This window comes from Lontra canadensis, unplaced genomic scaffold (genome assembly GCF_010015895.1).
Source record: "Lontra canadensis isolate GAN:19392208 unplaced genomic scaffold, GSC_riverotter_1.0 scaffold3, whole genome shotgun sequence".
In the NCBI taxonomy this organism is placed as follows: domain Eukaryota; kingdom Metazoa; phylum Chordata; class Mammalia; order Carnivora; family Mustelidae; genus Lontra; species Lontra canadensis.
The window spans coordinates 5196355-5223075 of NW_022630997.1; the positions used below are offsets into that span (position 1 = coordinate 5196355).

A 26721-nucleotide genomic window follows, 5' to 3' on the forward strand; every position below is an offset into this window, starting at 1 on the left:
CATCTCCACTTAGACGTCTAAAAGACATTTCAAACTTCACATACTGAAGTCAAACTAATTTTCCTCCTAAACTCTTCTTCGTATCCATTGGTAACTCTACCTTACCTCTGTGGTCTAAAAAATCTTAGTCATTTTGACTCTTTCTTTCCCTCACCCCCTCCCATATGCAATGCGTCAGCAAATCTTATTAACCCTGCTTTTTAAGTTCCATTTAGCACTCAAGCCACTTACCCCTCCACTGCCTGCCCACACTACTATCACCTCTCATCTGGATAATAATCATAGCAGTAACCTCTTAACTGGTACTATGCCTTCAGTATTCTCAATTAGAAGCCAACAGAAACCTTTTAAAACTAAGTCAGATTAGATCAGTCTTCTGCTCAAAATTTTTCAGTGGTTCCCCATTTCACCTAGGGTGAAAGTCAAAATCATTACAGCTGTCCCCAATGCTAAGGCTTAGCTAAACTGGCTCCACTCTTCACATACCTCCATCACCCCAGTAAGCCTTAAACCCCATATCTCCAATCCTCTCCCCCGTGCTGTAACTTCTCTGAGCTCCTATCTGACTAATCTTCCATTAGTAATTCAACTCCAGGCACACTGGCCTTTTAGCTGGTCCTCAAACACAAAGGGCATGTTTCTACCTTAGGGCTTTTGTACTGACTGTTCCAACTGCCTAGAATATTCTTATCCTAAGTAAGGATATAGCTAATTCCCTCACATGTACCAAGTCCTTGCACAAATGTCACCTTCTCAGTAAGGCCTAAACTGACCACTCTATTTTAAGTTGTAACTCCCATCCCCGTATCTACTCCTCTTTCTCAGCTCTACTTTATTTTTCCACGGCACTTAATCCCTTTCTAATATACTATACTTATAACATGTATATTATGTTCATTGTCTGTGATCTCTCTCCCAGTTTAATGTAAGTAAGCTACATAGAGATCCTTGACTTCTTTGTTCCACGATGTATCCGAAAGGCATAGAATAGTGACTAAAAGTTAGCAGATGCTCAAAAAATTTTGTTACATAAATTAATATAATATATATACACACACTCACAGACCCACACACACATTCTCAATGCTACCTTTAAACAATCAATTTTTCAAGTAGGTTAGGAATAAAAACTTAATTTTATTGACTTGCAAAAAGTCAGATCTGCTGATTTTACTAGTGGGAAGAATGACTAAAAGAAAAGAATTTAATTTAGTATATTACCTGTCATTAAAGTTAAATAAAGTAGAGAGACAATGTTTATTATTATTAAACATAAAAAGGAAAAGGTAATTTATCCAGTGAATTTTTTAAAGGTGCAACCTATACTCTGATGCGTACTTACATACTAAAGTAACTAAGCATGTCCTGGTATGTCATATGGCTAGCGCAGAAAAAAACACTTCAAGATAAAATATTCATGAGTTTAAATTAAAACGTTTTATATTTTTCTAAAACAAAATTATCAATTTTTACAACCTGAATGAAGGCAGAGGTTAAGTGTATGTTCTGGTAGTCAATACTGCCACCTACTGGCAAATGTTAAAATCTAAAACCAAAGGATTGTAATGACTGGAAAACAAAGAATCCAAGAACCACATGCTCAAATTCAGTTGTTTTTCTCAATATTTAAAGTCATTTTTTATAAATTAAGTACATTAAATAATTTATTATAGTACTCATCTTTTGAAACATTTATACTTGAATGTCTATATATCATTAAACTAGTCTTATTCATTTATTCAACTCCAGAAACCAATATCGCACCATATGTTAACTAAGTAAAAATAAATTTAAAAAATAATAATAACAGTTCCCTCAGCAACAACAAAAAACTTGAATGCCTATTACACGTCAAGCACTATAATATGTACTGGGGACACAAACATGATCAAAACATAATCATTCTTCACTTCATGGAGCTTATACTCCAGTAGGAAGAAAATTAAAAATCATACATACATAAATGTGATAAGTGCTATAAATTAAAAAGGTAGGGTCCTAGGAAAGCATACAACAGGAGAATCCAACCTGGTCTTAGAATGTTAATGGGGTAAGGTATTCCTGGATGAAATTCAGAAATAAGAAAGGCCGTGAAATACTAAGGGACAAAGAGGCATGAAAGAAACTGAAATAAGTTCAAATAAAGTATGAGTTTAAATAAAGAATCAGAGGCTCTATATAAAACTATCAAATTCTCGGGGGCGCCTGGGTGGCTCAGTGGGTTAAGCCTCTGCCTTCGGCTCAGGTCATGATCTCAGGGTCCTGGGATCGAGTCCCGCATCGGGCTCTCTGCTCAGCAGGGAGCCAGCTTCCCTCTCTCTCTCTCTGCCTGCCTCTCTGTCTATTTGTGATCTCTCTCTCTCTGTCAAATAAATAAATAAAATCTTAAAAAAAAAACTATCAAATTCTCTGATTTGTATATGTAGATATTATCTTTTAATCAATAATTTAAAGGCTTAACACAACAAACTCCAATCTTTATATGAGGACCAAGTCTTAACTGAACTGAAATACTATAAACAAAGAATATCCTCAAGACATTTAAAAGGACTGAACAGTAGGATTAAGCAGGACATTCTGGAATAGGAAAGGAACATCACAGGAACAACTGTTAAATGGTTAGGTATGTATAGGTATGTATGTTAAATGGTTAGGTCATGTATATAAAGACGGTGACCTATTTTTCATCTCTATAAAATAGGGGGAAAATGTCTTATGTAATGGATTAAGAAAAAGAAAATCAGACGCTGAAGCCTATGGGTTTATTTTTTTAACCTGTCTACTTCTATCATCTGTTCCACACTGCAAAGTTTTTTTCTGAGTAGACATCAGAGAACTACTTATACTACTCCTTGTCAATTAAGGCAACAATCTACATTTTAAAATATTTTATTTGGGGGCGCCTGGGTGGCTCATTTGGTTAAGTGACTGCCTTCGGCTCTGGTCATGATCCTGGAGTCCCGGGATCGAGTCCTACATCAGGCTCCCTGTTCCACGGGGAGTCTGCTTCTCCCTTTGACCTTCTCCGCTCTAATGCTCTCTCTCTTTCTCTCTCTCAAATAAATAAATAAAACCTTTTTTAAAAAGTTTAAAAAATATTTTATTTGGATTTTGTATTTGCTTGAGAGACTCTAATCATATAAACCCTCTTCTTGTTTGGGAAAATCTCTCTTGTGTGAATTCTGTTCAGAAACAGGATCCCTTCCTACTACATGAATCAGAGAAGCTAAATTCTCTTTATATATCTCTAGGCAGCCAAGGTATGAGTAGGACCTCAGCCAAACAGATGCTACTAAGCAGGACTTTGAATCTTAACAAGTGATACAAAGGTGGAGGAAACATTCAGAACTCTCTCTAGCCATGCCTGAAGCAAGCTGTATGCACAGTAAGGATGCCAGTGGGATCCCAGGGTCCAGGGGAGTGACATGAATATCCTAATCCAACATTCCTGTGGCTTCATCCTTCAGGTAACCGTGAATCTACCCACCTGCCTTTCCATTGTACTTGACCCTTTCCAACCAAGGTTCATCCAGCCTTTCATCTCTCTTCAGAGCTATGGTGACCCTTCTGTATTAGTTAGGGTACAGGTTAGGAGAACCAAAACTAAGCTGCTTAAATAAGCAAAACTCAATTTCTCCCTAATGAAAAATTCTAGAAGCAAATGGGCAAGTAATATTGGTTACTAAAGTTATTGTCATCTACCACCATTTGGAAAGATCTCAATGATCTAAAAGTTCCACAGAGCACTTCCACTCGTGTCCTGCTGACCTGGACTTAGTACTACAGCCATACCAGCTGCAAGGGAGGCTGAGAAATGTGGTGTGCAGCTGGAAGGCCATGTGCTAAAAACAAGGGAAAAACGAATTCTGGGCAACAATGGTCTCTGCCATGCTTTCCAATAAGTGCCTTTTCTGCTCAAGTGAGCCAGAGCTGCTTCTGCTCATAATCAAAGACTTCCAGCGACTCAGATTTTGTTTAATTTATGTAAAAGACAGAAACCTGGAGCCACTCTAATTAGGGAATTGATGGCCTGGGGGGAAAGGTAGAGATGCTACAACTTGGATGCTGCTTTGAAATTCTCTACATATGAACATAAACTCAATTTGTTGTATCATGATTTTGATGTCTTTTAAAAATTCCTCATCTGTCTTAATGTTTGGAAGCCATCTCTAAAGAAAATTACTTTTTAAAGCTCCCTTTTCCCCTTCTGTGACTTATTAGGACTTAAATAATTTTATTAACTGAAAATCATCACAGAAGCAGATGAGCCCAGAGGTCCCTACCCTTTAAATAATCTAATATGTATATATCATTTTTGACAACCATACATTATGACATAATTACACATAATACAACAAACCTGTATGCTTTTCAACATGCCTTTCTATAAATTTTTATTTTTTTTAAAGATTTTATTAATTTATTTGTTTGACAGAGATCACAAGTAGGCAGAGAGGCAGTCAGAGGGAGAGAGGGAGAAGTAGGATCCCCGCTGAGCAGAGAGCCCAATGTGGGGCTCGATCCCAGGACCCCGAGATCATGACCCGAGCCGAAGGCAGAGGCTTTAACCCACTGAGCCTCCCAGGCACCCCTCAACATGCCTTTCTATAGGAAAGGGGGGGCAGTTAACATTGATGGCGCCATCTTCCATTAAAACAAATTCCTCTGTAATTTGGAAAAATTCCTCAAACGGTAAAAAGATGATAGCAAATGATTAAGGAAGAAAGAAGAAAAAGTTAAGGGAGGAAAAAGTATGGTGACGGGTAAGCAGAAATCTTCGAAGGTACCCACAAAAAACTAAATTAGAAAGAGGAACAGAAGCCAGGTGGGACAAGCACTACAGAAATGTTAGGAAGGGAATCCAAGACTTAACATAAAGCTGGGCTTCCCCTCCACGCTTGTCCTCTTTAATAAAATTTCAATTTCTAGAAAGCAATACTTCTTTTTTTTTTTTTTGGTATATTAGCATAGGCCCAACAGAGCAAGTAAAATGAACCAACATAAAAGGATAAAATATAATGGAGGTAGCAATAATCTTGTTTTTAACCCAAAGACTCCAATTCCAAATAACACATTACAAAAACGTGCCGGATTTTTAATCTCATAAATCGCCTCCTCAGCTCTCACTTTTAAATATCTCAAGTTCTCTGATCATTCCCCAGATGTCCTAGAAACAAATTTCTCTCTCATTTCCCCCTTAATGATTCCTCCCCATTCTACGTATCTGAAATAGAAACATCATTTTCTCCCTAGCAGTTCTGGTAGTAATTCCAGCTACTTTAAGCTACACTTCCTTAAATACAAAACCAGGGATCAGGTCTGAAGCTCAAAGGAACCAATATGTATGTCATCTGTCGTGAAAGAAGCATAATATCACTTTCACCAAGTACCCTACCCTCAAAACATTCACATCAGCTCAGAGATCAACTCTTTATCTATTAAGAATAGTGGTCTGACTTCTGTACAACATTTTATATTTATTTTTAAAAGTTATATGTAAAATATAGATATATTTCTGTGGGTATAAATATGGGACTATTTATATTATCACTTTGCTTTAAAAGTGAACATGCCCAGTATTTGCTACCCCATTTCCAATTTCTTATATGTAAGAGTCAGGAATTTCCTTTGTCTTAAGGCACTACTGACAAGAATAATAAAATGTGAAAGGTCAAACAAAAGCCAAAAAAAAACAAAAGATAACATTTGAGCTAGACTTTATAAACCCCCAGAAAACAAAGCATTTTAAAGAAGAACTAGTTTAAAAAAAAAAGAAAGAAAGAAAGAAAGAAAGAATAAAAAAGAACAGAGATGTTCACAGAAAATAGCATACAAATATATTCTTCTTTTGCTTTCAAGACTGTTGAAATGAGATGTGAGACTGAGAGCCATTGAAGACCACTTTGAAAAACACTGTGTATAAGCTACACTTCTATTTCTCAGGCCTTAATTTCAATAAATGTAAATATATTCCTGATGTACCATTCTCTCCAAAGAAAAGGACATTATTTTAGTTTCAAGACTAAAATGAAAAAAAAAAAAAAATGGTGTACTGAGGCACTTTTTAGGAGAAGATCACAAACTATTAAAATAACCACTTAATAAAATACATGCTCTTGTAATTAAAGAACATAGAGAAATCTGTCTCTATCATAACCATAATAGGTAATCAAATTCATTTCAGTAAGAAATCACTCATATTTTGTGTTAGTGCAACTAATTTTTTTAATGAGATAACATGGATTTAAGATGAGCATAATTTATACAAAGCCTAAATTAATTCCTCTTAACAAGTACTCAGCATACATAGTAATATTTTTTTTCTTAAAGTCATCTAAAGAATGATGACTACAACCATATGAGGAACACGTTCTCTTTGGTTTTTACTTAGGACCTACTGCTACTACGGCTACCCTGTACTATATTATACTGTATACTATACTATACTATACTGTACTGTACTATAACACATGATCATATGATTTTGGATTACTTATTTCTTGAGTCAAAACTGCCTCAATCAATAGGATTAGCATGCTGACACAAAGCAATATGTAAATATTGTAAATATGTAAAAACAATTAGCACAAAGTAAGCTCCAGATATGTAAATACAATTAGTACAAAGTAAGCTCCAGATAGGTAAGTATATGGATAACTAGATGTACCTCTTCATTTAATTCCACAATGACAAAATTTATGATTTTATAGCCAAATACTTAAGTAAGCTAAAACTCTTCAATGTAGTCTAAAATTAATATTTAATCATAGATACTTATAAAAACTGTTTAGCAATTCTTCCCCAGGAATCTTACTCTTGAATAAGCAGCTGAAATCCTTAATACTAATCCTTAATGAAATTTTTTAAATACTTCAAAAAATAGTCTGTTCTTTTAAAAAATAGCCACAAGAGGTCAGTCTTTCCTAAGAAATAAATTTAAAATCCTGCAGTACCATGAAGACAAGCATTTGCAGTATACTATTACCCATTACAAGTCAAATTTGAAGGCAACCTGCATTAAATTCAGTCAAGTCATCAAATTTTTCAGGATTCAACCAAAAATTCCAGAATATCATACTGATCACACACCCACAATTTAGAAAGATCGTCAAGAAGCACTTGATTCTCAAAACAGGGTATAGACACAGCTCTAGTTGTGAAGAAACAAACATCCTAAGAGTTGATTGTTCATCTGAAAATTCTAAAAATAAAATACATGAGATCTGGGTGTGCAAACTGTAACAAAACAAATGAGTATAGAATTTCTTTGAATCTTATTAAATATATGAATCAATGTTTCAAAAGCCATCACACCACACATGCTTACCTTGCCAACTATCATTGCAGACGCACAATTTTTCTCCTGTTAGGTCGCAGTAACCATGATCGGGACTGCCGCAATTGGCTTTACAATAAGGAATATCACAAGCTTCACCCTTCCAGTATTTATCACATTCACAGTACACTTGACTTGGAACAGAAATACTAGTTGTACACTTCCCATGACCAGAGCAATTGTTAGGACAAGAATTAATTCTGTAAAATATAATACATATAGATTCAAATTCAAAGTAATTAAAAAAGAATTTTGATTGACATTTTGTAAACCTTATTTATCACTTTTACGTTGGATTGATATGTTCTGTTTAACCCAATTCCACAATGTGACTTCAATTCTTTACTCTTGACCCTTTTATACCTAATGCAATTCAGTTAATATTTATTTGCAATTGACTTTAATTCATTCAATGAGTTTACTTTGCTACCAAGCTCCAAACTTCCAAGAACTACACACTCAACATTTGCAGGATCTATACTGTTCCAAACACAATGTTTTGTAAAGAATTAAGTATTCAAACGTTCTGAATATACATTTTATAGAAAATAATTAAATTCACAAACACCTGAGATTAAATGAAAAGCTAAGATTTAACCTGGTAATATAATAATATTTGCATAGCATGCTATCACCTATACACTGCCACGGAAGAATAGGGATGCTTATCACATTTTATTTTAAAGCCCTTTGACCAATTACATTCTACGACATATTTATTCTTCCTTGCATATATACTTGAGATAAATAGATCCTATAACAGCTTGCTGATTTTAAATTCTAATAGTCTGAAGATATTTAGAACATTTTATTCATGCAAGAAAATTCTCTAGTCATATTCTACATTCCTGAAGAAAAGGAAAAAAAGAAGTGTATCAAGTTCTTCTGTGGGCATTCCCATGAAAGCACCTGGCTCCTCCACTTCATGGAAGTGAGACTTCCAGGCATGAAAATTTATATAAAGTATCAGACGCATAATAGAGTCTTAACAAAAATCATTTTTTTTATTTTAGAGGAGACAGTGGTATATTCATTTACCTTATTTTAAGCCTTAATTTCCTCACTTATAAATGGGAAAAATACCCACTGGACAGAACAGTTGTAAAGAGAACCAAAGAACGTAGTGTACACAGAGTGTCCAGCACAACCTCTGGAAAGCAGAAGGACCACACAAACTTGGTTCACATGCCCATCTTCAAATACCTTCGAGCACAGACTCAGATGAAGCCCTGTGACCCCACATGACTGCTGCTACAAGTCTCCCTAGCTTGTACTTGTTCATTTAATCCTTTACCGACAATCTTAAATTTCATAAATAATTGTCAACCCAACTTGCTACCGTAATGTCCTGAGACTTAGAATACAAACTCAAACAGTACTTTGAAGCATATGATTAAGATTTTATGTCACATAGGAAAAGATCTTATAATTTTGAAATTTAACACACTAGCCTGCTCCTCATATAAAAGACATTTATAAAAACAATAAATCATTTAAAGTCAAGTTACAAGAATCATTATAATACAGAATTTAAAAAAAAATACTTACGAATAAAAAATGTTGAAACCAGTTAGATTATATGCAGCATCACTAAAAAAATGTAACAGTGCATAGCCAGATGTTGTAACAACTTCAGGCACAGTTTCATTTCCCCGGATTTCAGGAACAATCAAACCACTGTAAGAGCGCAAAATTGAATGCAATATATATTAATATGCATATGACTTCATCACATTAAAATTTATTCAAAAAATATTGTCAGCATCACTAAAAATCTGTAACAGAATAAGCAACTAGAAGGATAAGCCTAAAACAAGCTTCTCTCCATTTTTCACCCAATTAGCCCTCCTAACTGCTGCCAATGGACCAAAGTTCATTCTCGTGTCACCGCCCTCCTCTTCTTCCCTGACACCAGCTGGACCGCAGTGTCCATTTCCCCCTTTATCCTCCTATCCATCCTGTTATAATACTACAGGTTGGTCTCTTAAGTCACGTGCAAACCTTCTCTTAAAGCCGGCAAAGAGCCTTGCTATCTCTCCCTCTGGTGGCAAATTCTGATGAAGCTGGAAGGAGAGTACTCTACCCCAGCGAAGGGACTACAGTGACATTTTGGTTAAACTTGTACACTTCCAGAACACTTATCCAGGTATTTTAGGTCATTAGAAAAAATGTTTGCATACTCATACAACTTATGTTAATATTCAAAATATATTTAAGTCCATATTCACACAAAAGAAAACTAACAAAGGGAGGGAGGCGGATATTAATGTGCAAGAGTTCTGAGTCAGTAACCAGTTAGAAATTGCTACTTTTCCCTTTTTCAATCTCCGTATGCATTAGGAAAAATTACATATCTTCATTTACTGATACCATCCTACCCTCTCTAAATCTGTGAAAACATGCAATATGAGAAAAGAAGCTGCTAACAACAAATTACATTACTTGAAATAGTCCATTCCTTTTGGCAATGTTAAATTTATGTATAGGCGTCACCAGGAACTGAACTCTCTCATTCAAATCAAATTTGCCAGAACAAAATGAAATACAATAATCAAATGATTTATTTTACAAACACATTCTCAAAGTAAACAAATTAAAAAGCAATCAAATCTTGATGTTTTTCTAATTATTACTGCATCTACTAACCTATGTTTGTGAAGGAACAAAAAATTTTAAAAAGGGACTGTCAAAAGAATTCTAATTCTATACTACCAATCTTAGTTACATATATTTTTCACTATAGTGAGATTAATTTGAAGTAAGTACATTGTTAAAAATAATATTCCCAGGTCTTTATAATAGATATAATTAATCTCTCTGAAACAAAGGACAGATATGTTTACTGGTTATTTATTTATGAGTGTGTGTTTTTTTAAAGATTTTATTTATCTATTTGACAGAGAGAGAGAGATCACAAGCAGGCAGAGAGGCAGGCAGAGAGAGAGGGGGAAGCAGGCTCCCTGCTGAGCAGAGAGCCTGATGCGGGATTCGATCCCAGGACCCTGAGATCACGACCTGGGCTGAAGGAAAAGGCTTAACCCACTGAGCCACCCAGGTGCCCCTATAAGTGTTTTTTTTTAAAAGAGTAATTTATTTTAAAAATAAATAAAAGAAATTTAATTGAAGTATTTACTTTTAAAAATAAACTTTAAAAGAGAGGGTTTCCACATCTTATATGACACATCAAGCAATTGGATCGAGTAACCCTTCCACTGAAGTCAACTAGAAAAATGACAAATTACATTAAAAAAAAAAATCAGTTTGAAGGTACTGGAGAACTAAGAAGATGGTGAGCCCAGGTACTGGGGCCACTTCTTATGGGCATTTGCTGATTTCCAAAGTTGGCAGTGAGGTTTGAAGGGCTGAGAAACTGGGTAGAAAAACAAAAAGTGGAACCCAAGGTCTTTGCTTTGCCCTGGGACCCCAAGGACTATAAGTAAAGGTCAACTATAAAAGATCAACCCTCCAGGAGACTGCATTACAGCTTCGTGTGAATCACCTCAGTATCTAAATTCAGTTGATTGGATTGCTAGTGTCCCCAGGCACTCTCTATGGGAATATATTATCTTTCTAGGCTTCAAATTATTTCTACATGTGATTTTACAAGCATGATGTCCAGCACACAATCAAAAAATAACACTTCTCTATTACAATCCATTCACATTCTAAAGTCTTGCCTATAGAATAAAGCCCCATTTCCTTAATGTGGTAAAGAAGAAAGCAGTACTACAGTGATAAGGGAGTATAAAACCTGAGTTATTATTCTGACTATATTACTTACTAGCTAGGCAACTTTGAACCACTCTGAATCATTTTGTGCCTCAATTCTTCATTTATGAATGGAGAATTTATAAACTCCATGGCAATAATAATTCCTAGCTAAAGGGTTACTGTGAAGATTAAATGAGTTATTATATATAAGGAACTCTTGTATACTGCCTGGCACTAATAACCATTCAGTATATGTAATGATTACTGTTTATTGGGTAATCTGGCTCCTACCAATGCCTTCACATAGCCTATGATCAAATTACTCATAACTACTTATATTAGCCCAAAACATAAAGCTCTTTAATGCATCTGTGCCTTTGTACATGTTTTTCTCTATCGAGAATGTCCTATCTGGCCCCATACTTTGTCTATTCTACTTCTGCCCATGATGAAATTCACCATGAAGAATTAGTTACTTCTAAAATCAAATAGCACTCTTTTCTTAACCTAATTACAATACTTATGTGCTGGGTTTAAAAAAAAAAAAACAACTGTGTGCATGCTGCCACCAGTACCAAACTGCTGTGTACCGATAAAGCCTCCAAATCCTTGGAATTTCTCAAGTGACAGGATTGTCTCCATTATTCATGGGAACTCTGATTGTTATGCTAATGAGGGGACTCAGGATGGGAGCTGGCCACACTAGAAAGACCAACATGCAATTAAAGGGTTGAGGCTTTGAGCCACAAGAAATCATCCAAATTCCAGAGAGAGCAGGAGGACTAGAGACAGTTCAACCCTATGGCCAATGATTCAATCAATCATGCCTATATAACGGAACCCCAACAAAAACTCTGGACACCTGTAGCTCAGGTAAGCTTCCTGGATGATGAGACACATTGGCATGCTGGGAAGGAAACATATCCCAAGGACACAGAAGTTGTCTGTGATCCTCCCAGACCTCAATCTATGTGTCTCTTCATTTGGCTGGTCCTGATTTTTAACCTTTATCATGAAACTATAATCATAAGTATAGTGTTTCCTGAGTTCTATGAGTCATTCTAGTGAATTACTGAACCTGAAGGGGGTGGTGGGCACCCCTAAATCTGCAGCCATCTGGCCAGAAGTGTGGGTGGGGCTTGAGGACCTCTGGACCTGCAGCTGGAATCTGAACTATGGGCAGTCCTATGGAGGGCGGGGCACCCAACTATGAAGTCTGACCCAACTCTAGACAGCTGGTGTGTGAATTCACTGCAATGCCTGTACCTTATTCTTTACTATAGCTTCCAGGCTTATGACAGTCTCTGGAGCTGAGGAAGTTATCACATATTTGTTGAGAAATGTATATTATGAAACTGGAACAATTTAAACACTTAGATTCTGAATTGTAGTATTTTAGGTTTTTAAGTCCAGAGACTGTCACATCCTAATCCTGGCTCCACCATCTGTTAGAAGTAAAGCAATTTCTCTGAGCCTCAATTTTCTCAACAATAAAATGGGGATAACAGCACTTCTACTACAAGATCCCTGTGAGAATTAGATGACATTTAAACTGCCTAGTACACTGATTAGCATCAAGGGGATACTCAATAAACATCTTTCCATCTCCTTCAAGACAGCTAACAGGAACATTTGCTAATGAAAAGTCACTGGTTCCATCTTCACAGTCATATACTAAAACCCATCCTTACCTTATAAAAGTTTCCTTTAGTATCAAGAAAGCATTGTTAAGAGTGTTAATGGATCACTGTTAATTAATGCAGTCATTACAACTATAAAGAAAACAAATGGAAAGGCCATAAAAACACAATAATGATATCTGAGTAAAATCTAAATTACTAAATATTAATGTATGAACCCAGAATCTTACCTAATTATCACAAAAAACTATCTTGCAATATAATTATTCATATGACTATTCCATTTTCTATCACCCTTGGATAAAGAGCTATCTGTGGCAACCCCTTAAATAATTTTCAAACAACTCAAAAATTAAATTCTAAAAGTATTTAGAACAACAGCAATATTACAGACTATGTTTAAGATTCTAAAAAGAGTCACTGTGAAATATTCCTTCAGAAATACAAGTCCTTGGGGCGCCTGGGTGGCTCAGCGGGCTAAAGCCTCTGCCTTGGGCTCGGGTCATGATCCTAGGGTCCTGGGATCGAGCCCCACATCGGGCTCTCTGCTCAGCAGGGAGCCTGCTTCCTCCTCTCTCTCTGCCTGCTTCTCTGCCTACCTGTGATCTCTGTCAAATAAATAAATAAAATCTTTAAAAAAAAAAATTTTGACAGGAATAACAAGCTTTTATCTTTATTCAAAATTTTAACAATGATAGAACATGTAAGCAATATTATAGAAATAAGAAATATAAGGAATAATTTAATCAGTAACTCTGGTCGACAATAAACTTAGTTAAATTGTACACCAAATCAACATTACATGATCCGAATATTTCCTATGTCTAATATATTTTCTCCTATTCATAAAACATTTTATAATAATTTGTATTACACAGAAAGGATTTTTTAAACTGATACTGAAAACACTTTAATTTTAAAATTAAGTCTGGGGGCACCTGGGTGGCCCAGTGGGTTAAAGCCTCTGCCTTCGGCTCAGGTTATCATCCCAGGTTCCTGGGATCGAGACCCACATCGGGCTCTCTACTCAGCGGGGAGTCTGCTTCCCTTCCTCTCTCTCTGCCTGGCTCTCTGCCTACTTGTAATCTCTGTCAAATAAATAAAATATTTTTTAAAAAATAAAAAATAAAAATAAATAAAATTAAGTCTGACTACTAACAATAAGTATTGTGAAACAACCAAAACCTAATTCAAGATTGGAAGAAACACATTTGTTATTTAGTCATTACATAAAGTATACCTTAACCTTTTTTTACAGAATTGGAAATTTTATCATTTCACCAAAATAAAAAGACAACTATAAAAAACATATACATCTGCCTATTATTTCTTTGTTACATAGAGCTCACAATAAGCTAGCCAACAGGTATCTCTGCAAACATATTCATATCACTTTAAAAGAATAAATGATATGTGGAAAGAATAAAGGATATTTATCAAGAAATACACACTTCTGAAAGAGTTACTAAATCAAAATTTAGTTGACAGTCACAGTGTGCAAACTTGTATTATAACCATCTTAGAATTTAGCCATCAATATCTCTGCTAAATTTATTTTAAAGCACAGAGCAGTATATATTTAAAATTAATAAATTACAGTTACTGTTCTAAAACTGACTGTAAGTTCATCAATTAAACACTATTACTCACCTAAGAACCGCTATTAAAGGTGCATATATTGAATCTCCATCATAAACATACATATGATCCCAGCTACATTCTGTTGCAAAATGATTGAATCTTAATCTTAACACTGCATTTGGACTGAAAAAAATATTAAAATACATTTAATTAATATGTAACATTCAAAGCAGAGTCTGAAAAATTTTAAGAGTACTGTATTAAAAAACTATTTATAGAAAATTTTGTATACATTCTTAAGTTACCAGTGTAAAAGAGTGATAGAGTCTTCTCTAAATTGTAAAAATGAGGGGCACCTGGCGGGCTCAGTCAAAAAAGCATGAGACTCTTGATCTCAGGGTTGTGAGTTCGAGCCCCATGTGGGGTGTAGAGATTACTTAAATAAATAAAACTTTAAAAATAAGTGAATTGTAAAAATGACATACAACTTCAAAATCTATTAATAGATTGCATATATAAATCACCATTTTCTAAAAATTTGGTCAGCAGTAAATATTCTAGGTCTTGATTAAAGGGGACATTACAGAGATTGTATACATTATTGAAGCCATGTTGAACTGTATAGTTAATATGCATTGTATTTTAAGTAAATTATACTTGAATAAAGTTTATTTTTAAAATTCAACATTCAAAAAGTAACAACTCTTATTTCTACACAATGCTTATTAACTAAAGGCTCTAATATGGTCTTGAAATTGTAATAAAAAGGTCTCAATGATATATTAATAAATAAACAAAATGAAAAAAAAGGGGGGAGCACCTGGCTGGCTTAGTGGAGCATGGAGCTCAAGGTCATGAGTTCAAGCCCCACACTGGGCATAGCGATTACTTAAAAAACAATAAACAAACAAACAAAACACAAAAAATCAAAATGAGACCATAAGTGCTAAGGGAATTAGTAACTTTTAAGTTCTAAAAACTTTCTAAAATAACCCCCCCAAAGAAAAACATTTTCCAAATACACTCTTTAAAAATCAGAAAATGATTCAAAAATAACTTTTATCAATTCATTTATGATCTATTCATAGCATGTTTAAATAGATCAATTCAATCTCAAACCCTAATTACTGAAAAATTTTCCTAAAAAGATAATTAACTCTCTCCTACAAAATGTTCTTTTTTTAACACCCTTATAACTAAAACGCTGAATCAAATGAACCAATGGCATAATTTAGCATGAAATATTTTTATACTTTCTATAGCATCTTCAAATTCCATAACAAGATGTTTAAAGCAAGCCAGAAAGTGTCCACTTGATTTACTGCCACACTAACATAACTCAAAAATAAAATATATGTAACAAACTATTATCTCGTTAATGGGGTACTATAATTTACATTAAATGTGATATCTAAAAGTTGCAAATCTCATTTTAAAATATCATGAATAACGGCTGAATGAACGATAAGTAACTGAACAAGCTATATACCTATAAAATTATACTGTAATGCTTTAAAACTGAAATGATCATCTTCTTTATCATTTCAGAATAAAATAATTTAATCCAAATTATATACTTACTAGCCTTCAATTAGCCAAGTGCATTTAGTTTTATATTTATAGTTAATTGGACCATCTGTTAAATATCCAGAAGGTTCTGTTAACCTAGAAAACAAAATCATGAAAACAATTACCTTAAAGTAACTTTAAAACATATAGTAGCATAAGAAAATTAAAAAGACATTTAACCAAAGAAATGGAATGTAGCATTTTCCAATAGGGAGAGTTTACTTACAAATTAGGAAAGTTTTCATATTGCCATCTATCTCTCTACATCTCAAAAGAACTTATTTTGGATTTCTCTAAACTTTGACATATTTTGACTATTTCACTTTGCACAGTGAAAAAACACACTGAAAGATCAAACATTGTACTGATGGGCTTAATGCTTAATGCAAAAATACATGTTGTTAAATTGCCTCTGTATAAAAATAAGATGGAGGCAAAAAAAGGAAGGTCAAATGAACTTTAAAAGATGCAGATCAATGAAATAGAGAAATAGTGTATGTACATACCATTCTGAACTTACAGTGTTAGCTATATTCGTTTTTGGTTTTGGTCTTGGCTTTTTTCAGTTCTCATGTTATTTATTCTCAAGTAATAAGTTTTTTATCTATTTATTTTGAGTAAACACACAATGTTACATTAGTTTTAGGTGTCCAACTCAGTGATTTAACAGTATGTCCATTATGCTATGTTCACCCCAACTATAGTCACCATCTGTCCCATTATATCACTGTATTTGTTTTCCACAAACCAGGATTACTGAGGTAGCTGTCACTAGACTTTACTGAGTTTGGGGGCTGCCTGTTTTTATTATCATTTTCTCTTATCTACTTTATACCTAGTCCAAAAACTCAATCAATTCTAAAAATAGGATAAATCAAGGTTTTTATCTTCCATTTAAAACACAAAAAAGACAATTAGAAAAATTCAGTTTTTAGAACTTAAAAACATTTAAAACAAAATCTGTTCTACTTCACTTTGTTCTCCTTAGCTCCAGCCCAATTGTTTTATCCACAGAAGACCATACTTTAAGTAATTAAGATACCTTCCTATTTAGCCTTTATATATAATATATGCAAGTACATATATATATATATATACACATACACACACACAGAAACAAACACACAAGGATTAGTCTTTATTCACTTATACATAAACACATATATTATACATAATATACACATATGCACATAAATCTCAGGGTCATTATTTAGTTTTAGATAAATTTTCCTTATAGACTAGTCTTAAGTACACTAGAAAAAAAATTTCATTTATCTAAATAATGGTTGACAGAAATGTCAGTCAATAAGAATGTTATTTGTAAATCTTTCATAATCCCTGCAGATGATTTTAGGCAATAAATGGGCTAATTCATGCTTGGAAAAGTTTTTTAAGAAAAATTCCAATACTCTCAAATTAATGTAACAATAAATCGAGCATTTTCTATGTGTCAGGACCTACGTAAGCATGTATGTGTTACCTCACTTAAAAATCTCTAAACCAGGGCACCTGGGTGGCTCAGTCATTAGGCCTCTGCCTTCAGCTCGGGTCATGATCTCAGGGTCCTAGATTGAGTCCCGCATCTGGCTCTCTGCTCAGCAGGGAGTCTGCTTCCTCCTCTCTCTCTCTGCCTGCCTCTCTGCCTACTTGTGATTTCTGTCAAATAAATAAATAAAATCTTAAAAAAAAAAAAAGATAATTCAGACAAATCCTGCACTGAAAACAACTTTAAAAAGCTAAGGAAAATGTTTACAATCTTAAAAGCATCTTTTAAGTAACAAAATGGTAAGATCTACCAACCCAAGACCCAGAAGTTGCAAATTCAAGAGGCAGGCATTAAGAGCTGCTTTTGCTCTAGAAAGACTTGCCTCTTTAGAAGACAGTATCAAAAAGTTGAGTGCTTTTGGCAGCCTAAGATAGGGAGGGAGATAACAGTTGAGGGCAATGGCCCATAAAAGGTAGGGGCTCAAACAATATGGCCCTGTGAACTGAGACACAATGACCAGTAATTAGGGTAAGGCTGTACCAGAAGTAAACCAGCCCCTATGTGGACTGAAGCCTAGCTATGAGTCAACTGGACGGCAGAAAACCTCAAGGCTTAGAACTGGCTTAATGAGTTACTGGAACTGCTAGTATGCCAAAGTTCCTAACAAGATACAAAAAATACTCTCTAAAGAAACGTAACATTATTCTAGACCTCAAATTATTTCTACCAATAATTTCTCAAGTAAAATGTCTAGCATGATTAAAGATACTAAGATACAATGACATATGAAGATGCAAGACAACAAAATAAGAACAAAGGGACAACAGGAAGAGACCTGAAGATACTTCAATTACAGAGACTGTCAGACCTGTCCTATAAAATAAATATACTTTACTAAGCTCAAAAAGGCAAAAGACAAGACTTAAAATTTTGGCACTTAATTAAAAACTGTAAAAGGTAAAAGATATATTTGAAAAAAATAATAATATATATACTAATACTGAAAACTACCAAAATCAAAATTGAAAATTTGAGGCACAGGTTTACACTTAAACACAGCACATTTAAACAGAGCTAAAACAGGGACTGAGAACTCAATCCATTGGGTTTTGGTCACTCTACCAGGTGAAATTCCAACAACCTGAAACTCTAGCTGAGAGCAGGAGAAATAAAAATAGGGAGTGGAAGAACAAAACCTCAGATAGCAATTATCATCTTACAACACATTACAGAAACAAAGATCATAACAGCTTTGCATAGTGTCTATTTTCTTGTTATGTGTATATCTTCTCTCCTCATTTCTAGTTTACATACAAGTTGTTGTAAGTTAACTTTACAATTTAGACTTTAGATAATGACATATTCAGTATGACTATGACTGAATACGAAGAGTAATTAATACAGCCAATCATAGATATAATAACTCTTCGAACTGCATACTCTCTCCTTTTGGACGAAGGGTGAGAACTTCACTAGGAAGATGTGTATCTTCTTAGATAGAAATGCAGTGCTGTTTGGTTGCAGGGGAATTCATATATGTTTAGAAAAAAAACATTAAAAAGCTGAATAATCAAAGGGTAGTGCCAATTATCCACTGCCTGTCACCTCAAAATCCAGTTTGCCTACTCTGTGAAAACGGATCTGGGCCCTGTAAATACTTTTTTGTCAGATGGCCTGATGTGAAAGCTGTCATGCTTTGTCAACAGAGTGCACCAGAGTTACTTAACGATCTCCTGCAGCTTGGCTTCTCCAGGACTAGGCTCCTATAGATTGTGACAGCCAGCAACCCAGCTACCAACGGCTCCTCCCAGCACCTCCCCTCAGGAAATTCTGCAGCAGAGTTTCTTCAGTGGACTCCCCTCTGGCCACTGGAACCCCATTTCCTCTGCATGTGATGAGCTGAAAGTGCCTATAAACCAACATTCTCCCAGAATGAATGATTTCTAGCCAATGAATGATTTGGTAAGAGTGTACATACTCCCAAGCTTCCTTTTACCTCTTTGTTAGGATAACACTGCAGTGCATTTTCCCCCCAGTACTTCCTTATGGGATTAAGCTCTGGTCGCCCCCTGTGGTAGTGGACTTGATAATATACTTCTTACTGGCTACTTACTGGTGTACTATTCTGTCAGTGTCCCAGCATCTCCCAGGTATACCACATGTGCCCAGTGCTCAGTGTGAAAGCAGATACTTCTGCTTCAGGGTGATGGAGGGGAGGGTGGCCAAACTAACAGTTACCACCGAGAAGCATATCTTCAGGACAGGATCACTCACTGGGCAGATGGTAGACAAAGTGGTAATAACTCCTGGCATGTTACAGCATCACGATGACTAAGACTCCTACTTGAGAGCTGACATGGCATTCCAGTAGAAGGTTACGCACAAACAACAGGCTAATGCAATAGCTCTAATATTTGAGAAGTACAGTTGCAAGGATAATCAGAAGGACTGTGGAATGAGTTGATTGCTATAAAAAGTCACTGATATGCTGTAGGAAGAAAACTGCAGCAGAGTCCCTCTATGAGACACCTGCTCAATGAGCAGCTTTTCCCAATAACCTGTAAGACCCAGTTCACCAACCACCAATTTTAGATACAATGTAAAAGCCAGGGGACGCTGATGTTCAAAAAATCTGTTCCTGAACCCAAGGAGGATCAAGCTGAAAAACAGGCCCAGGATCAGATTGTGAGAGGAGCAGAATTCTAGAAAAAGTTTAATTCACAGCCGTGACAAAACTTCAGTGCTAAAGATAGTGCCCCTAAGAGGAAGTAAAACCCTGATACCCAGGAGGGTGCCATCTGGGTAGATGCACTTGAGAACCTTGAACTCCTATGTATTTTTTACATTTTGAGCCTGCAAAAGTCTTTCAGGAGCCAAAGTCGACAGTGAGAAAAATAAATTCCCACCCTCTTTATAGGACTACTTGTTCGTAAGTCACACCAACAAGTAACACCAGAATTGAATTAAATCAATTTAATCAATAACAATTGGCTACAGTAATCATGCATCCAAAAACCATGAAATTAGTGGCAGCACCATACACACTGACCATGCAAAAAAGATAAATTTAAAATCCCCAAATTGGGACACCTGGGTGGCTCAGTGGGTTAAGCCTCTGCTTTCGGCTCAGGTCATGATCTCAGGGTCCTGGGATCGAGTCCCGCATTGGGCTCTGGTCATGATCTCAGGGTCCTGGGATCGAGTCCCGCATCAGGCTCTCTGCTCGGTAGGGAGCCTGCTTCCCCTTCTCTCTCTCTGCCTGTCTCTCTGCCTACTTGTGATTTCTGTCTGTCAAATAAATAAATAAAATCTTTAAAAAAAAAAATAAAAATAATAAAATAATAAAATAAAATCCCCAAATATTTGCAACTTAAGCAATACACTTCTAAGTCACCAAGACAATTAGAAAATATTTTAATTGAATAATATTAAAACCACAACATATCAAATTTATGAGATGAAGCTAAGCCAGTATTTAGAGAGAAATTTTAGCTCTTGATGTATATATTAGAAAACTGAAAATCAATTATCCAAGGTTACAACTCAAGAAGCTAGAAAAAGAACAGTGAGTTAAATCAGAAGAAAATATATGGAAGGGAATAATAAAGAACAGAAATCTCTTGGGGAGCCTGGGTGGCTCAATCAGTTGAGGGTCCAACTGCTGGTTTCAGCTCAGGTCATGATCTCAGGGTTGTGAGACTGAGGCCTGCATTGGGCTCTGTGCTCAGCGAGGAGTCTCCTTGGGATTCTCTCTATTTCCCTCTGCTCCTCCCCACACTGGCGCATGCTCTCTCTCACAAATAAATAAATAAATCTTTAAAAAAAAAAAAAAAAAGAACAGAAGACTCTTAAATAAAAAAGTCATACAACAAAGGAAATCAACACAATTAAAAACTGGCATCATGAAGACTAACAATTTTGCTAGAAAAATTTTCTAGCAAAACTAATCAAGAAAAAAAAGGAAAAATCATTAATTACCATTATCAAAAAGGAAAAGAGAAACCTCACTACAGATACTACAGAAAGAATAAGACATTAAGAATTTTCTAACAATAAAATTGATATTTTATGGTGCAACCACTCTGGAAAACAGCATGGAGTTTCCACAAAAAGTTGAAAATAGAGCTACCCTATGACCCCCAATTATACTACTAGGTATTTACCCTAAAGATACAAACGTAGTGATCAGAAGGGGCACATGCACCCAAATGTTTATGGCAGCAATGTCCACATTAGCCAAACTATGGAAAGAACCTAGATGTCCATCAACAAATGAATGGATAAAGAAAATGTGGTGTGTATATATATATATATACATATATATATATATATACACACAATGGAATACTATGCAGACATCAAAAGAAATGAAATCTTGCCATTTGCGACGACATGGGTGGAACTAGAGGGTATTATGCTTAGCGAAATAAGTCAATTGGAGAAAGACAACTATCATATGATCTCCCTGATATGAAGAAGTGGAGATGCAACGTGGGGGGTTGGGGGGTACGAAAAGAATAAATGAAACAAGATGGGATCGGGAGGGAGACAAACCATCAGAGACTCTTAATCTCACAAAACAAACTGAGGGTTGCTGGGGGAAGGAGGGTCGGGAAAGGGTGGTGGGGTTATGGACATTGGGGAGGGTATGTGCTATGGCTAGTGCTGTGAAGTGTGTTAACTTGGTGATTCACAGACCTGTACCCCTGGGGCTAAAAATAGATATATGTATATATACATATACATATATGTCTATGAAAAAATTTTTAAAAATTTTAAAAATTTAAAAAAAAAACTGATATTTTAGATGAAAGGAATGGTTCTTTAAATAGTACAACTCGATGAAATCAACAGAAGAAATGAAAATTATGAATAATCCATCATGCAAAAATCTTAAAATATAATCAAATTTAATCTAGCACTTTATAAAAAGAGTATATATAACAGTATTCTGACTGAGGTATGTATAAAGACTTGGAGGCTCGGGAAATAGCATTCCTCTGTTGGGGGACTACAACTCATTCAGTGAATCAATGGGGAATGTCTAATGATGAGACTAAAGGGAAATCCAGATGACAGTGGTTACAAGAATGGGAAAAGATAGATTCAATGGTTACTCGGAGTGGTTCAAGGAAGGAACCATAAATTTAATTGCATTAACCCTTTGAGCAATTTAAACTTACCTAAAATTTTTACATTTAATTAACAAAATCATTTGTTGATAAAACATGAAAATCATCCTATGCCTAGCATAAAACCCCTTCAGAGCAAAAAAAGCAGTTATACAGAAGGCATTCCTTAAAAACTCTGAAAGGCAAATACCAGCAACCCTGCTGCATGAGGCAAAAGGTCACAGTGGAAGCAAACAATAGATACACCACACAACTGGGAGAAAAATCTGGGGAGAGATTCTTTGAAGAATTAGGGCACTGAAAAACTATCCAGTATGTAAGCCCATACAGGGAAACATGGGGAGCCACATGCATTCCCAGGGAAGGCTACATGCTCACAAAAGACCTGAAAGTTAACCTCTGGTTAACTTTTAGACTGAAAGCAAAAAGGAAATTAAGGCTAAGGTAGAGTCATAAACAACCTAGCTATGCAACTGTAGGAGTGCCCTCAAAGAGTCAATCTGCAAAGACTAGAGAGTTATTCAATTTTCCCTTGGCTCCAGGCATTCAAGGAAATCAATCTCAAAACACTAGCTGACCACAAGCTAAAAGAACAGAAACTGTAGAGACTATATGCAATAAAGAATGCAGGCATTACAAAAGTAGTTTAGAAAAATCATGAACTACAACCCACATATGCAAAAAAAAAAAAAAACCCAAAAACAAAAAACCTAAAGAGGGAGACACTTCTAATCCTAGCCTTATCACATCACAAAAATTAACAAAAAATTACCAAGCAGGCAAAGAAACAAATTATGACCCATCTGCAGAGGTTGTCAGAAACTGTCCCCACAGAAACACAGACACTGAACTTGCCACTTCTAATGTTTCTCCAATGTATTCTAAGTTTCAAACAACTATTATATTTTTTATTGTGGCGCTCCTGTTCATGAATTGAGAGCCATATTGACATGTTAATCTAGATCACAGCTCCACAATCTACTGGCCCAAATGAAGATTTGCTGGAATTTAACTACACACATTTGTTTACACATGTCTAAGATTGCTAACACACTACAAGAGCAGAGTTGAGCAGTGGCTACAGAGACCATCAGGCCTGCAAAGTCTAAAATATCTATTAACTGGCATTTTATAGAAAAAGTTTGCCAATCCCTGTCCAGATGCATGTCACATGCCTATGTCTTCAAAGGTCTCATCTACCTAAAACTCCCCAGTCTAGAGTCCATGATCAAATAAACATACTGGACTGTTAAGAAAACCAGCACAAACATTAAACAAAACTAAAACTAAATCAATTATATTGTTCTCTATCCTTGGTATGAATACAAAATTTGATTAAAACATCATAAAAATGAGAGAAAAAGTCAGTAGTTTAAATGGTACAAAGTCTCTGAGATAATAAATCCTATTTATCAAAAAATATAGTTTTGGTACGCCTGGGTGGCTCAGCCAGTTAAGCATCTGCCTTCGGCTCAGGTCATGATCCTAGGGTCCTGGGATCAAGTCCCGCATCCGGCTCCCTGCTCAGCAGGCTCCCTGCTTTTCCCTCTGCCTGCTGCTCCCGCTGCTTGTACACACTCTCTCTCTCTGACAAGTAAATAAATAAAATCTTTTTAAAAAATATATGGTTTTAGTGCTGACAATAACTACTCAAGGAATAGCTGAATCCATTTGGGGAATCTTTATGCACAGTCACCTTTGCAATCCATCCTCATAAGGAAGTCTTTTTTAAAAGAATGTTTTTAATTAAAATATTGTTTAACAGTTTATACATTTAAACAAAGTAAAGAGTACCTAAAGATTATATTCATTGGTATTAACTATTATTTTTCCTTTCTGCACAGTCATTAATGTATTACACTGTTGAGCTTGCATTTCTTCTTTTTCCTTCACAGAGCACTGTGTATCCTCCACTTCTAAGTGTGCCTTCTCCATCCATCCAACTCCTAATAAAAATTTAAGTGACCTCACCTGCTAGAGCAGTAGTCTTCAAACCTTAATTACATGCTCCCTTGTCAGTAAAAGTTTTTATTACATAACTCACATATATGTATATTTACCTGTAAATATACATGTACTATTTAAAATATTGTGCACTAGGGGCCCCTGGGTGGCTCAGTCAGTTAAGTGTCTGACTCTTGATTTCAGCTCAGTTCTTGATCTCAGGGTCATGAGTTCAAGCACCACACTGGCCTCCACGCTGAGTGGGAATGAAGCCTACTTAAAAAAATTAAATTAAATTAAATTAAATTAAATATTATGTACTATAAAGTATAAATTTTAAAAATCAAAATTAAAAATAACATTACTAGAAAGCCTAATATTTTCTTCCCACATTCCAGTAAGTCATCTTGGGTTCCATCCCACTTAACACTAATTTAAACAAATCATATCCTGGCCAAATAGGTATTACCCCGTGTAAGTACACTAACCAACCTGACTACAGTAGTTGACTGGCACCAGCACACACTAACAAAAATTCCTCTATTGATGGGCCTCAGTGGTAGCAAATAGTATTTGCTTCGTCAGCTCTCACATCTAGTGGAAAAGGAAGGAGCTGTTTATACCACACCCTTTGCATGATTTGGGGTGAAAAATAATTGACTACTAGTGGACTGCCACTGGAAAACCATTACCATTTCTCCTCCAGCAAATCAAACCTTCCTTTAAAATACTGCATTCCCACTGCGTATCTTTCCCAATCTCAACCAGGCTTCAAATAATTGCCAAGACCAAACAGTGCCTTCAGGATAGATGTTACTAAGACCAGTATCAAAAAAGATTTCAGCATTTTAATCTTTTACCTGTTGTGTGTCAATTCTTAACTGTACATAAGTTATATTGGAATTGATAGCAGCCAATCGGGTACTCAGCAGTCTTTTGCTCAAATATTTGAACATCAGATTGTTGGACAAATATTATAATTAGGCATTTACTTCAAGATTTCTGGCCATGCTATGCTTACAGTAAAGCTGACTTCATACTGAGTAAAGAAGCTACAGGCATAGGGGAAGAAATTAAGTTACCAGGCAAGATACTCCATTTTGAAAAGATTTGATTCAGTTGTACTTATTTATTTTTAACTGATTGTTAGAGAGAATATATTATTCACTCCTAATATTTCCATGGGGAGGGATTTTAATTAGAGTGACATTCTTCACCTCTCTGCCCATATCTCACTCCTTCCTTCTTCCTCAATGGAGAAGGGGGGGCTTCTGATTGGTAAGGTAAGGAGAAAAAAATGGGGTGTTGAAAGCTGCACCAACTCCAGGCTGAGGGAATGCATCATGCTTCCTTTCTTCCAAGCACTGTAAGAGCCCTGCCCAGAAACATGGACCAGCAGTTGCTTACCTCTGGCTGCAGGTAAATTTAATTTTGAAGTGAAATATTAGATAGCCCATTATGGCCACACATGAATGAAAATCATGTTCTCCAGAGGCGCCTGGGTGGCTCAGTCAGTTAAGCATCCAACTCCTGGTTTTGGCTCGGGTCGTGATCTCAGGGTTGTGAGATGGAGCCCTGTATCAGGCTTTACACTCAGCACAGAGTCTGCTTAAGACTTTCTCTCCCTCGGCCCCTCTCCACCATGTGCACATGTGCGCTCTCTCTCTCTCTCTTTCTCTCTCTCTCTCTCAAATAAATAAATCTTTAAATTAAAAAAAATCATGTTCTCCATATTAGCACCCATAAACCTGATATTTTAACCATTAATGATCTGACTTCAAAGCCTATTTCTCAACTAATTCTGAACTCAAAAATTCTAACAATTATATTTCCAAATATGAGGATTCTAGCCTATTAAGCATTTTTTTCCTCAGCATTGTCTTAAGTCACTGAGATGACTATACAACCCAAGCAATTTTTTTAGTCATACAGTCTCTTCCCCATGGTATTCTTCTTCTCAAAATTCATCTACTGTCTAATAATAAATAAGGACAACCTTTTTCCCTTCTGGCTAAACTGACTTCACATCTACTAATCATTTTTAAACCTTAAGCTGTCTGTATTTTTCCTATTCGCTTTTAGGTGTTATATGGTTCAGCTCTCTTAAAGGTATAATCGTTACCTTTGGCTCAAGTAGTATTTCAGAATGAAATGAATGGTGTGAATAGTATCCTGTGGATCAAATAGGACCAAATAGATCAGATAGCTAAAATGTCAAAGCATCTTCAAGAATCCAAATATTAATTAGTGAACTTATGCCAACCATTCAGTGTTAATTCCCATCATTCATGGCAGACCAAAGAGAGAAAGGAGAGGGAAGTA

The 26721-nt window shown here is 35.6% G+C and overlaps 1 protein-coding gene across 1 annotated transcript in view; it reads right to left on the reverse strand.

Annotated features, from left to right (window-relative positions):
• The window catches only part of ATRNL1 (attractin like 1), a 794045-nt gene that overhangs the window by 746161 nt on the left and 21163 nt on the right, over window positions 1-26721 (reverse strand). The window contains exons 2-5 of the mRNA XM_032878996.1: window positions 15850-15933; window positions 14338-14451; window positions 8885-9013; window positions 7328-7536 (exon numbers count right to left, since the gene is read on the reverse strand). Coding sequence (XP_032734887.1) covers window positions 7328-7536; window positions 8885-9013; window positions 14338-14451; window positions 15850-15933 — 536 coding nt within the window. The remainder of the gene's footprint in view (window positions 1-7327; window positions 7537-8884; window positions 9014-14337; window positions 14452-15849; window positions 15934-26721) is intronic.